Source organism: Pezoporus flaviventris, unplaced genomic scaffold (assembly GCF_033815535.1).
Source record: "Pezoporus flaviventris isolate CSIRO_AGI_PZ_B2104156 unplaced genomic scaffold, CSIRO_AGI_Pfla_v1 ptg000041l, whole genome shotgun sequence".
In the NCBI taxonomy this organism is placed as follows: Eukaryota; Metazoa; Chordata; class Aves; order Psittaciformes; family Psittacidae; genus Pezoporus; species Pezoporus flaviventris.
The window spans coordinates 11,207,402-11,219,819 of NW_026892589.1; the positions used below are offsets into that span (position 1 = coordinate 11,207,402).

Sequence of the window (12,418 nt, forward strand, 5' to 3'; positions counted from 1 at the left end):
ATGCTTTTACCAGAGCTTGTTCGAGTGCAGCACACTCCTGGCACTGCGCAGATAGATGGGTCCTGCTGGTGTCTGGTGGGTCAAAACCCAGCAGGTAGCTGGGGGGAGGCCCAAAGGCACAGACCTAGGACAATGTCAGCCTCAGGACTTGTTCCTTTGTACCTGGTGTCACTGGTACCATGCAGGGACGTCCCATTGCATAGCAGAGGTGTCCTTGAATCGCTACAGCCAGTAAAACTCCTCAGGCTCTTCCAGCTGCAGCAAGGGGTCAGGCTGGGGCATAGCGAGTGAAAACCACCATTGAGATGTGCTTGAAGTAAGTCTCTGCAGCAGCCCCAGATGCAGACATTCACTACGGGTGCGTTCATTAAGCTGAACAATCCCTTTGGCTGGTGTTTGAAGAGCTGAGGTAGCTGCCTGTGTTGTGAAAGGCAGAGGTATGAATTCTCTCCCGTTCTGTGCTATCAGCATCTTTAATCTGAAGCCTCTCAGCAAGCTGAGAGGTGACACCATCCGCGTCCCAGCTGGCAAACACAACTAATTAGAGACAGTGCAAGAGACAGCACAACATCAAAGGGGGGTTGCGGAGCAAAAATCAAGTGTGGGTGCCCTGTCTGAGGTGGAGATTTGCCTCTCCAACAGGATGAGTCACTCCTCTCCCCTTCCCACGTGGAACAAGGGCCCTGGCTGAAATTTTAAGAGACTGCATTAATAGATCACCAAACCTATCTGGCTGTCAGGGATGAAGCACATTTTGCAGGGAAGAAGGACGGATTGGGGCTGGCACACACCATTGGGCTTGCCATCACAGTGGTGGCTTATGAATTACTTACAAGTAGCTGTAGTCTCTGGGCTAGTTTAATATTTCATCTTGTTTTTGACGGTCAGATGCAGGACAAGATCCCAGAGAAACCCAAGTCCAGGGATGAGTCCTGTTAATGCCACCACTTAGATCTGCTGAGGAGCCACAAGTGTGCTGTCCGTCCCTGTGATTTAGACGTGATGCACATAACATGCAGGAGGAATTATTCATACCAAATAATTTCTCTTACCCATATTAGCTTTGGGGAGAGCTTGCAGCAAATCTACTGGACCATGTGAGCCAAGATCTGCTAAGCAGCTACTTAACAGGAGCAGATCTGAGCAATGCGTGGCAAAAGGGAAGTCAGGCAAAAAAAGAAAGTTCAGGGTTATCAAAAAATCACAGCAAAAACAGCCCTGTGGAGGGCTGAAGGTGGCCAGAACTATGGGATAGCCCAGAATGAAGTCTTTGGCTGCCCAAAGCCTCCCAGCACCCTTGCGCAAAGGTGGGCAGCTCAGCTCACACTGGGCTTTCCCCTCTATTGGTAGCACAGTTTAACCTTTCAGCTTTCATCAGGGTATGGCACCATTGTGGTGATCCCTTGGAGCACTGGCCAGGCTGCATCTAGATGATCTTTCAAAGTTCCTTCCACCACAAGCCACTTGATGGTTGTGTAGTGTGGGTTGCTGCTGCAAACCCCACAGAAATAGGAATTTGAGATACTTTTTATCAAGGATGTTTCCCCAAGAACCTTTCTCTGGGCTAACACCACATTGGCTTCATCTATGGGTCCAACATTAACCAGGCTGGCAGCTCAGGGGACTGTGGGCAAAGCCTCTATGGGTCATTCTAGGACCAGACAAGCTCAAGTGACGAGGATCTTTCATCTGTGGTCAATACACAAACCTGAAGACGCTGCAGGAAGGACCTCTCCTGGTTTCAACAGCATTCAGCACTGCCCCAGCAGAGGCAGCACAGCAGGGTTTGCTGCACAAAGCACTTTTGCAAGGTGTTTAAAAGCAGATTTCTCTGGAATTCAGAGATAGACGAACATTAGGCCAGAACCAACCTCCTCCTGGCAGCTCAAGTGGCATGTTTTATTGTACAGGACAGGGACTTGGACAGGGGTTGGTGCCCATGACTTGAGGTCTTGTTGAACTGCGGCAACCAAGTGCCCTGACTGCTTGTTTCTGCCCTGTCAAGAGCAAAATGATTGATTTTTGTTTCTACTTGAATAAATGAGTGGGAAATTTCCACTACTTAGATCAGGAGATGCTGTGAATATTTATGTTATTGTTCACCAATTGGGGGAAAAAAGGAAGTGCTATAAATGAACATATTTGGTGACCCAATTTGAGTGGCTCATTACAATTAGATCAAGCTAATTGCCAGCCTTGTATTTCATTTGGCAACTTGTTAAGCTAATTGAACAAAATAAAACTAATGAACAATTATAATGAAGTTTATAATTAGACCACTGGAAAAAACCCTCAGTTTGAGAATATTTAAGGCATAATGAATGTTCAGGAGATTTGGGGAGGGGGAATGGGAGGTGTCAGCACATCATGCCACTCTCTCCCACCAAAAGGCTTCTTCCCAGGAGCTGAAGTTCTTGGCATATTACCTATTCCCAAATTACCTCAACCTGGCATTTTCTCAATTACATGAATGCCTTTAATGTACATACATGGCATTTAAAGTGATCCCAAATTCAGGAATTAGCCCATTAGTGAGGCAGCTCAGAGCTGGGCATTATATTATAGCTCTCTTCGGCTCCATCTCTCCAACAGGAATCAACATCTCTGTGAAAGACAGAGTTTTAATGCTAAAAGTGAAAAACAAGCATGTGGTGCAGACAGAGGAGTTCACAGAACCCCAACAAGCTGATCTATGGTGTCAATACACCAACTTGCCTTTCCCATTCAGGAGCCAGGGAGGCAGAGATGGGAAAGAACAGAGCAGCACTCTCCACATGATCAGAGCCATTTTTAAAAATAGTTATTTTTGTTGCATTCAATCCCTACATAGATTTGAATAAACCCATGCCAGTCTCTTTTCACCCCCTGCTGCTGAAGCACAGAGAATTAAATACCATGATAAGACTCACTTTCTGGAGTTTCAATTTACAGGGTCAAGCAGGTGCCCACCGAAACCTAATAGAATTGTCACATCAGACTCCTCACAGCTTAAAAACTTCTTTTCCTCCAGCTTGCACATGAAAGTAATTATTTCATATAGAACTCAGTGGGAACTGAGGGTTTCCATCAGGGAATAAACGCAGAAACTTTTAAACCAGGGAGGCAATGGGATCAACCTTTTCTCTTAGATGTCTGGAGGTTTCCAGCACTTGTCTCACTCTGAAAGCAAGTGCTGGTTTTCATCAGGAGCCCGTGGTGCTAAATGCCATATGCACAGGGCAGGGATGAAGCATAAGACCACAGGGTGGATGGAACTGGAGATATTAAACAAAGCAGCATTGATCACACTCCCTACCTGTAACCACTGTAATCCCAGCCTGAAGGCCCAGTGGCAATAACTTTCTTCCCATTTACATAGCTGCTTTACTTGCCCAGATATTAAGATAATGAACTGTTTCAGGGAAATAAGAGGTTTACTTGTAGAAGCTGTTCAAATCCTATTCCCCCCTCCCCAGTTTTAATTCCAGCTGCATCAGCAGAAAAATCTCTGGGTTTTCAGCCATGTCTCAGTATTTCTGTGCCATCAGAACCAGCTGAGCTGTCCTCTCCTAAAGCTAATTACAGGTTTCACCAGGAGAGTGGCAACATCCTAGTATTAATGTGGGTTTGTAGCTGTCTGGCACTCACCATGTTCCCTCACCTTCTTTTGGTGGGTTTCATGCAGGTGTCCTTTCGTCGGTCATCCTGGAACTGCTGGCACAAACATGCTGGAGCTAGGGCTGCCCTCCCTTCGGCTTGTGCTGCTCGAGGCAGGGTCTGGTCCCACTTCACCATGGGCAGGAGAGAGTTTGGGTAAGGAGGATGCCAAGGGCCATAACCTCCCACCCCCCCTGCATCCCTCTCTGCAGGGATGCAGAGTTTATTGCTGCTACATCACCTGTAAACTTGGCATCTCTTCCTTATACTGGCAGGTTACAGGCATGGATTATTCTCACTACATCAGCACTGGCAGTACCTTCAGTTTTTGTCCATTGCATGAAATTAAAGAGATCCCTCCATGTGCTTTCTTCGTTAGGCAAAGTACCTGGACAAAAGCAATCAGGTCTTTTTCTCCCCCACTGCAACAGCCCCAGTAATCCAATTCACACCAGCAGAGTCTGACAAATGCCTTTCACCAACTTGTATGAGGACAGCAGGCTGACAGGCTGATCATCACTTGGGAACAACCATGAGAGCCTCCAGTGTGCTAAAAGCTCACATAAACATTCAGGGTTTTCTATGGGCTTGTGCTGATCTGGGCATTTGCTCCCTAATTTCCCTCCCACATGGATGCTCACACCCCCCAATAATAAAATGGTTGAGAAAATGCGAACAAACCTTGAAGTGAAGCATGAAATAGGCTCCATGATTCCAGATAGCCAGGTCCATTTAAAGCCCTGCTTGGCATTTGCATTGTAAGAACAAATCCTGTACAAAAATCTCTCATCATGCGTTATACTCTTGCATTAATTCATGAAGTGTCATGCATCTAGCATATTTTATTATACATGAGAACGAGGCAAATTAAAACTCTCAGTGGAGTATCACTTTGCATACTCAAGGCCACCTCCTCAGGCCCTGCTGAGGTTTAGAAGTCTCACCTGGTTAAACTCAGCTTGCCTTTTAAACCAACTTACTTAAACCAGCACAAATTCTTAAAGTTTTCTTCACTCAATTTATTTCAATTTAGCTTTAACCTCTTCATAGCTAATACAAGCTGAAGAGAAATACATCTGGTTTAAAGGCAAATAAATGTGCTGCCAGGGAAGCTAATTGTGATTGAGTTCTTGGGGTGTAGGCACCCACTTCTCAAGTGCCACTGCCTGTGCCTATCCCAGTCCCATGACCCAGAACCAGCTGCATCAGGCAAGTCCCATCCATTTAAAATGCACTGCAAAGGAAGGAAATGTAACTCCACATCTCAGCAAGCTCTTAAAAAACACCTTTTCCTGAGTAAAAGATGCCTCAGATGCAGGCAGAGATCATGAGAGGTAACAGTGCTATAAACAGTCTGGGACTCTCCTCCTCTGGCTGCTCTAGAAAGAAGAGCCTAAGATAAACTCATCTTTAGAAAGGCAAGAAGCCAATCATGCTAAGATGGGGCTTAACTAAAATTAGGCTGTTTGAACATGACACTAGAGCTCTTAACCCCATCAAAGTGAACTTCATGGGTTCAATGCAACTAGGTTTTGCATACAGCTTCCAAAACGTATCTTCTCAAAGCAGCAAAGCCAAACTGAGCAGGCACTTTGTAGGAGTGGGTGTTCAGCTACAGGCTCCCAAAAGTCACAGCATCCAAGGACTGCAGAAGAAGGGGCACCTCCAGGACCTCCTCTTCTTCCAGCCTTATTTTCCCCTGCCCCAGACACATACACCCACCTCCATCTACTCAGTCCTTCACATTGCCACTGATTTCAGCTCTCTTGTGTTACTGCTGTCTTAAGAGATCGTACTGTTCAGCTCGGAGCTTGTTCTGGTAACAAGCTCTTTCCTTCAAATGATAGTGTTTGAGCCATTTGCCGTAATACCACATCCAGGGCCTTGGAGAACAACATAACACAACCAAGCCATGTTTCTAAGAGCATGCAAAGCATACAATGAGAAATACTCTCCTATTCCTTGGCAAAACACACAGGCTGTGGATCAACAAGCTAGAAACATTAGAAACAACCTCAGTGTAGAACTAAAACAGAAACCACAGAGAATATACTCATCTGTGGGACTGTTACCCTACAACAACCAATTCTGAACTTCCTTTAAATCACTGCAAAAGAGGGAACAGAACTGAAAAAGGGATTGTCCTTTCTTCCCTTTTTGTCCAGATTGCTCATTAGCGATGTGAACCTCTCCATGTATACATTAATCTGCTGTTGTAAACTCATTAACAATCCCAGAGATGGGGTTTTTTTCAAGGGATGTTATGGTTTCAGCAGGAATCTCAGCCTGAATGCTGATAAGCCTCTTGAACTTTGTAAAACCACTTGTCAAAAGTACTAAGATGAGAATTTTTTAAGGTCTTCTAATTAGGAAGTACAAGGCCCAATTAAGCTTTCACTAACATGTTAAACAATGGCATGCCAAGGATTTTCCCACCCCCACCAAATGCCATTTTATCACTTGAGTTCATCTCTGACTGGTGGTTTGGAAGAATTTCTCTGGCCATCAGAAGCAATGATGAGAAATGGTGTGGACAGCTGCAGCCTGCTGCATTAATACTTCGGGACATCTTATTGTTCTGCAACTGAAATTGTTCTGAGACACTCTTTGACTCACTAATGGCATTTCAGAGACTGTTATGCAAAGGAGAGGGAAGCAGAGTCACTCCCACTTTGCACACAGATCATGTAGAGCAAGATGCTCGAACTGATGTTGATTATCTCATTATTTGAATCTAAAAAGGCCCCTAATTCCCAGCAAGGAAAATATGTGTGCTCTCATCAGCTCGGAGGCTGCTGTACTGGACTGTGGCCATGCTTCACAGAAATTTGTACCCTCATTTTATTTCTGGAAGAATACAGTGCATGACATGTAGCTTCCTCTTTCTATAAAAGATGTAGACAAAAATTAAGTTGCATCTTGTTGCTGTCTAAGACCCGATTATTTCGGAACTATAAATACCCTCTTCATAAAGGGAGAAGGATGAGCCAAGCATTTTTTGACTTAGCTCTGTAGGGCACAAGATCCAGGCAGTAGACAGACATCTCAGGTCTGATGAGCTAAAAGATTTAAGTGGAGAAATTGCTGTATGAAATTGCTGTTTGAACATTCCAAAGATCACCTGCAGGAAGAGCAAAGCCTTCACATGCACTGAGATATCTCTGATCGGAGTCCCAAAGGTGGACAGAGGTTAAGTACTCAATAAAGTGACCCACTAGAAGAAATGGAAAAGCAGAAACAGAGAAATAAAGTGTTATTCAAAAGAACACTTCTTCCAAATCAATGTCTGTTCCATGCTGTGACCCAAGCGTGAAACCCAATATCAGCCAATTTCAAATACATTAGTTGACAAATGCCTCTTTCCCAAAGCTCTTGTACCTCTGAGCACCGAGGAGACAAATCAGAGATGATGGGCCTGATCTCATGCTGCTCCTGCACCATGCTCCTCCAGCAGCCTTCTCCAGCAAAGGTGTGTCACACTGACAGAAGTGCTCATGATCCACAACCCTTCTCCTCCCTCAGCAGCCTGTTGAACACCCAAGATTCACACGCTATCCAGGAAGACAATTAATAACTTAAATCCTGATATTTAGCCACACCACAGCCCTGGTGTGTGCCAGCTGGAGCTGCACTTAACCTGCATAAGGACTAAGGCAGCACTTCCATCCAGGGATGTGGTATGGAGTATATAATTCCCAAATACCTTTCACAAAGATTGGCCTGGACACCATCTTCCTGCCACTGTTCCCTATAGACACTGGTTCTCCCAAACCCTACAGAGTCTGATCTCAAGAACAAACTGGTACTCCTTACTAATGCATTTGATATATTATTTTAACACCCATCCACCTGTGTGACTGACTGCTCTGCCTTGTCAATGATATCCCTTTAAATGTGCCTGCATTAAACTGAAAGACAATAATGGCCCCAGGGAAGTTGCATTCCATCAGGCAATTATCTGTGTTTCTAAAAATCACTGAAAAGTAATTCATCAGCTATGCCCTGCTTGGGTTGTTGTGTACCAGCTGATTTTATTTCTTTGAGAACCACCACCAACCAGAGAAATTAACTGAAATCATAAAGTAGTAGGAAGGGGAAGTGCCTGCTCTAACAGGAGCTGACAAGAGTGCATTTCTTGAAGGGGTATGATAAAACTACATCTCTCAATGAGTCAAAGGCAAATGGGCTGATTCCATCATGTAATTCACCAGTCACTCTCAAATTTGCAGGAGAGTAAGTGAGAAAAGCACCTAGCCTCAAGTACCTCTGCTCTGAATTTCCTTGCTATTGAGCATTTATGTTAAATGCTTAAAGCAACTGCCAGAACCAGCTCTATTTGCATGCCACTAACATCTGCATACATAGCTTTCCAGGCAAGACACTGTGAGCCCCAAATTATAAATAGGCATCAAAAAAGGGTGCTATAAATAGGCACCAAAGAAAGGTACAATCAAGGCATCAAGTCTTTCTGGATAAAGCCACCTGAGGTAGGTCAGTGCTCCACTGGCTCAGACATTCTGCAAGGGTCACCCAGCTTATGCCTTAGGACCACCAGGGCTGTGGTACTCACAGGAGCTGCTGCTAATGCTATGGTAGGAAGAGCTGCGCTACCACACCAGACCTTGTTGTTGTAGCCAAGCAGCTGGGTGCTACCAGTTTGCAAGGACACACTTGAAAGTGCATTTGACCACAATTATGTGATGCCCAAGCCCTAGAAAGAACGCAGCTAGCTCATAACCTGGGATGGGAAGCAGAAAATTATGTTCTCTGCTTTTCCTTTGCAAACTGTAATGACTTTAGCTCCCTGCTTTCATGCCAGTGAGGTTCTCAACTATCCCCAACTGGATGTTCACAGCTCCATGGCAGTAACCAAAGAAACGGGTCACTTACACTACAAGTAAGCAAAGACAAATCCAAGTTGGATGCTTGGAGGACAGGGTTTGGAATGGAAGGAGCTCCACTCAGGAAGTGGGACATTGTTCCCAATTCTACCATAGCCTCCCTTCAAGTCACTTCACAGCCTGACACAAGTACCCACATACCTCTCCTCCTCCCTGGACTTCCATGGGCTGTCAGCATCCAGCACTTCCGAAACTCAGTCCCTTGAAACCAGGAGAGGCACTGGCAAGTCCTTGGTCTGCACAGTGCATTTTGCACCACCCATCAAGGCTTCATGGCTATAAAGTCATTTTTCAGTACATAGATCAATGTATATAAATACATCTATTTTTTGTTTGCAACTATAACCTGGGAAAAGTTTTGCAATATGGCATTTGCAAGAGATCCAATTATATCAGTTAACAAAACTTTCTACAGTGTTTACAGCAAGTTAACATATTAAAAAAGCAGCCTCTAGGCATTATATATGTTCTTAATGCATCTGTGCTTCTAAACTATCTTTAATTAATGAAATATCCCCAAATTACTTATTAAGAAGGATCTGTGGGCTTTATAAACCCCAGACATTTTGCATGAATTAAAGAACAATGTAATGAAGTTTTAATGAATACAAAGTCACAGTTAATGTAAAATTTATATATAGCATGCCAGAGGGGAAAGGAATTTAAAAGTACTTTCAATCATAGGTTATTGGCAGCTGTATAGCTCATTTTTATACTTTTCTAATGGGTGCTTGGTATTTATGCTATCATATTTATCAGCCAGCATGGTATATTGTCTGCCTTGGTACAGTTCAGAAAGTCAAATGGAGATGAGCTCATTCAATTCCTCATTTGCTAATGAGGCATTTCTGCATCCTACAGTGCCTGTGGAGCTGGTGTCCACAATGACTGTGTGCTTTTGATTCAGCCACAGACCACCTGAGAGGGGCTACTCCTCAGCTGCATTCATAGGCAGTTTCCCCATTACTGCGTTACTAGCAGCAATATGACATTCTACAACAGATCTACCACAGGGTGGAAGAAATATATATTAAACTTTTACTAGCTGTAGCCAAACGAGCATCTACATTTTGCCCTAGGTAACAGAGTACACACCTTTCAGTGCGATCCCTTTTAGTAAGATCAACATATCACAACCTGCAACTTCTTACTGTACTGACTCAAGGTACATTTTCAGGATGCTCTCTTCCATTCCTGTTCAACCTGGGACCTTCTCAGTGAGTGCATATGTAACTAGCAGCAATGTTTTACTTGTCCTGGGCTCTGCATAAGAAAACTGGATAAAACTTTCAGAGAACAGTAATTATGTACAGGGATGGACTTGGATAAAAACTATTAAGCTTGGTAACAAATTAAGCTAAATAGCAGTAACAAATTAAGTTAATTCCATGACACCCAATTGAAAGGAAAACAGACAATAAGTGAATGGAAGTTAAAACACATGTAATATATAATATATATTTAAAGATCAATTTCTTTTAATTAACTATCAATGCTGAATGCATTCAACGCAACTGTAAGTACATCCATGATTTTAATGCATTAAATACTTAGCCCACAAAATTCAAATAGTGCAGGAGATACTGAATGCCAGAGGCTCGGTACAACTACTGCAACTGTATTGTATGAAAAACAGAATGGTTTAGTGCTTCCATTTTACTGTTTTAGTATGCTCATGACAGTATTTTTCCCTTTATAAACTGGAAGGATACAGAGCTAGAAAACATTTTAGGCTTCAGCTTTCAACATGACACTTAGTAAAAAAAGTTACAAAATACATCAGCTTGTAATAAAGACACTGGAATTCTTCAGCTAACATAACCCAGGATCATTGCCTTAAAGCCAAGGAAGTTCAAAACAAGGAAGCAAAATGCTGCCTTCAACCGCAATGATGTTAACCCACAGTAATGACAGAAAATTCCATGGAAATAACAGGAAGTTACATCAGGAATAAGGAGGTGATTGCTCCCCCACCTTCTGAACCCCCAGAAGTCTATCAACTAAAAGGTTAAAACAATAGAAAGGTTACATCACAACAAGAAGCAGCAATTACCTTCAAGAGTACCGTGAGATATTTCAAGACTGAAATTATTCGAGTCAAGTCAAGTGGGTTTAGTGCATTATGATTTGGCTTTATGAAAACATTTAAGTGCACACTACATAGAGAACACTTGCATGTGTCATGGTCAAGTAGTTAAAGTCAGTGTGTATTCCTTACAGGTGACAAACACACAGACTGAAAAAAGCATTGCTAAAAATCCAGTTAAAAAAACAACAGAAAGTCAAGTACTTTATGGAAGAAATACCCTAGTTGCAACTGTAACTGATGCTGCTGATGCTCCCATTTAATGGGCTGTTGATATGAATCTAATCCGAAAAGATGCACTCATATATAAAGATCAAAACAGGCAGGTTCCTCCTTCCAGGCTGGAAAAAACTCCAAGATATATGGCATATTTAACCAATAAAAGGAAGCTAAGCTTTACCCATGCCTTTCATAATGCACTTCATGAAATATTTTTTCTTTTAAAAGAACCACTGATATTAAATAGAGCTTTTTCTTTACATACAGTATTGGTATATATACAAAACAAACACAGAACAAAGACAGATGCAAAAAAAAGAAACCCAAACAAGTGAGTTCAGAAGTTCTGAAGCTCAGGAATATTCCGGTACAGTTCCAAAGTCTCTGGGTTTGAGAAAGCTCCCAGCTGCAAAACTTCCTTCCCTGCAATTACTTGCTTCACAGCTACTTCCACTTTCTTCCCATTTATTGTATACTGAAAAACAAAAATGGCAATGACAAAGTTACACTTTTCATTTAGTAGCTTTATGGAAATATTCATGACACACCCCCCCCTCCAATCCCAGAACAAAATCAAAGCTTAGTGCAATGTCTTCCCTCCTTCGTTACACTTGAGGCACCAGATTCTTTCTTCTAAGAATCACTTGAAGGGTAAGTGGGATTCAAAGAAGAGTTTGTAATTTTAGTTTATTACTCCTACTTGGTAACACTGTGAGAACACAATCAAGCTCCAACTTAAAACAATGAAACCCATTCAGAATCATGGTATAAACACCAAAAATCTTTAATGTTTTATGTTCTGACACATCCAATTTTCAAGCAATTTTTAATTTTCTAAGGGTGGGCTCAAAACTAAACCCCAATTCCACTGGGCTTTGGGAGAAGAAAACCATGACTTATGTGTCTTAAATGGACAGTCTTTTTCTAATAGGGTGAATTGAAGCACTGAGCTTAAATGGTCCTCTACATTTAAACGTCTCAAAACAAACCGTAACAGGCTGTGGATGATCAGAATGCTTATCTGGTCAGGACAAGACTAGAAAGATTTGACTGAGAGTTTGCATTACATTTCTAACACCTGGGTATCTCATTAAAACTCTGCTTTGTATTATTAAAGTCCAAATCACTTCAACGCAGCTACACCGTTTTTCTACCAGTATATAGTGTCTGTATAGTCAGGATTAGACCGTGTGTTCAGATAAGGATTCAAATACAGTTCTAAAAGTAGCAGAAAACAGGAAAATGTTTCCCTTCCAAGCCAAACTTCTAAAGATGGGAGCCAGCTTTGATCACTTCAGCACTAGCACGTTTACCTGAAAGGTAATTAAAATTCACTCAATTGTAAATTCAGTTGAAGTGTGAACTAATTAATGATCTGAGCAGGCTTTCCTGAGGGGCCCCATCACAAGCACCTCACTGCCATCAACTTTGTGCTGTACATTCAGGTGATTTACACACTTTACAAGTTTAACACTTCAGGCAGAAACTAAGTTGCAGGCCAGAAAATCTAGGCTTCACCATTTCATACGTACAGGGGATTTTAGAGTCATGCAAAGAAGACATTTTGAGCCAAGGA

At 42.6% G+C, this 12,418-nt stretch overlaps 1 protein-coding gene across 1 annotated transcript in view; it reads right to left on the minus strand.

Annotated features, from left to right (window-relative positions):
* Positions 1-9,963: 9,963 nt before the first annotated feature.
* AACS (acetoacetyl-CoA synthetase) overlaps positions 9,964-12,418 on the minus strand; it is a 41,743-nt gene continuing 39,288 nt past the window's right edge. Inside the window, exon 18 of the mRNA XM_061466179.1 lies at positions 9,964-11,317. Coding sequence (XP_061322163.1) covers positions 11,180-11,317 — 138 coding nt within the window. The 3' untranslated portion in view covers positions 9,964-11,179. The remainder of the gene's footprint in view (positions 11,318-12,418) is intronic.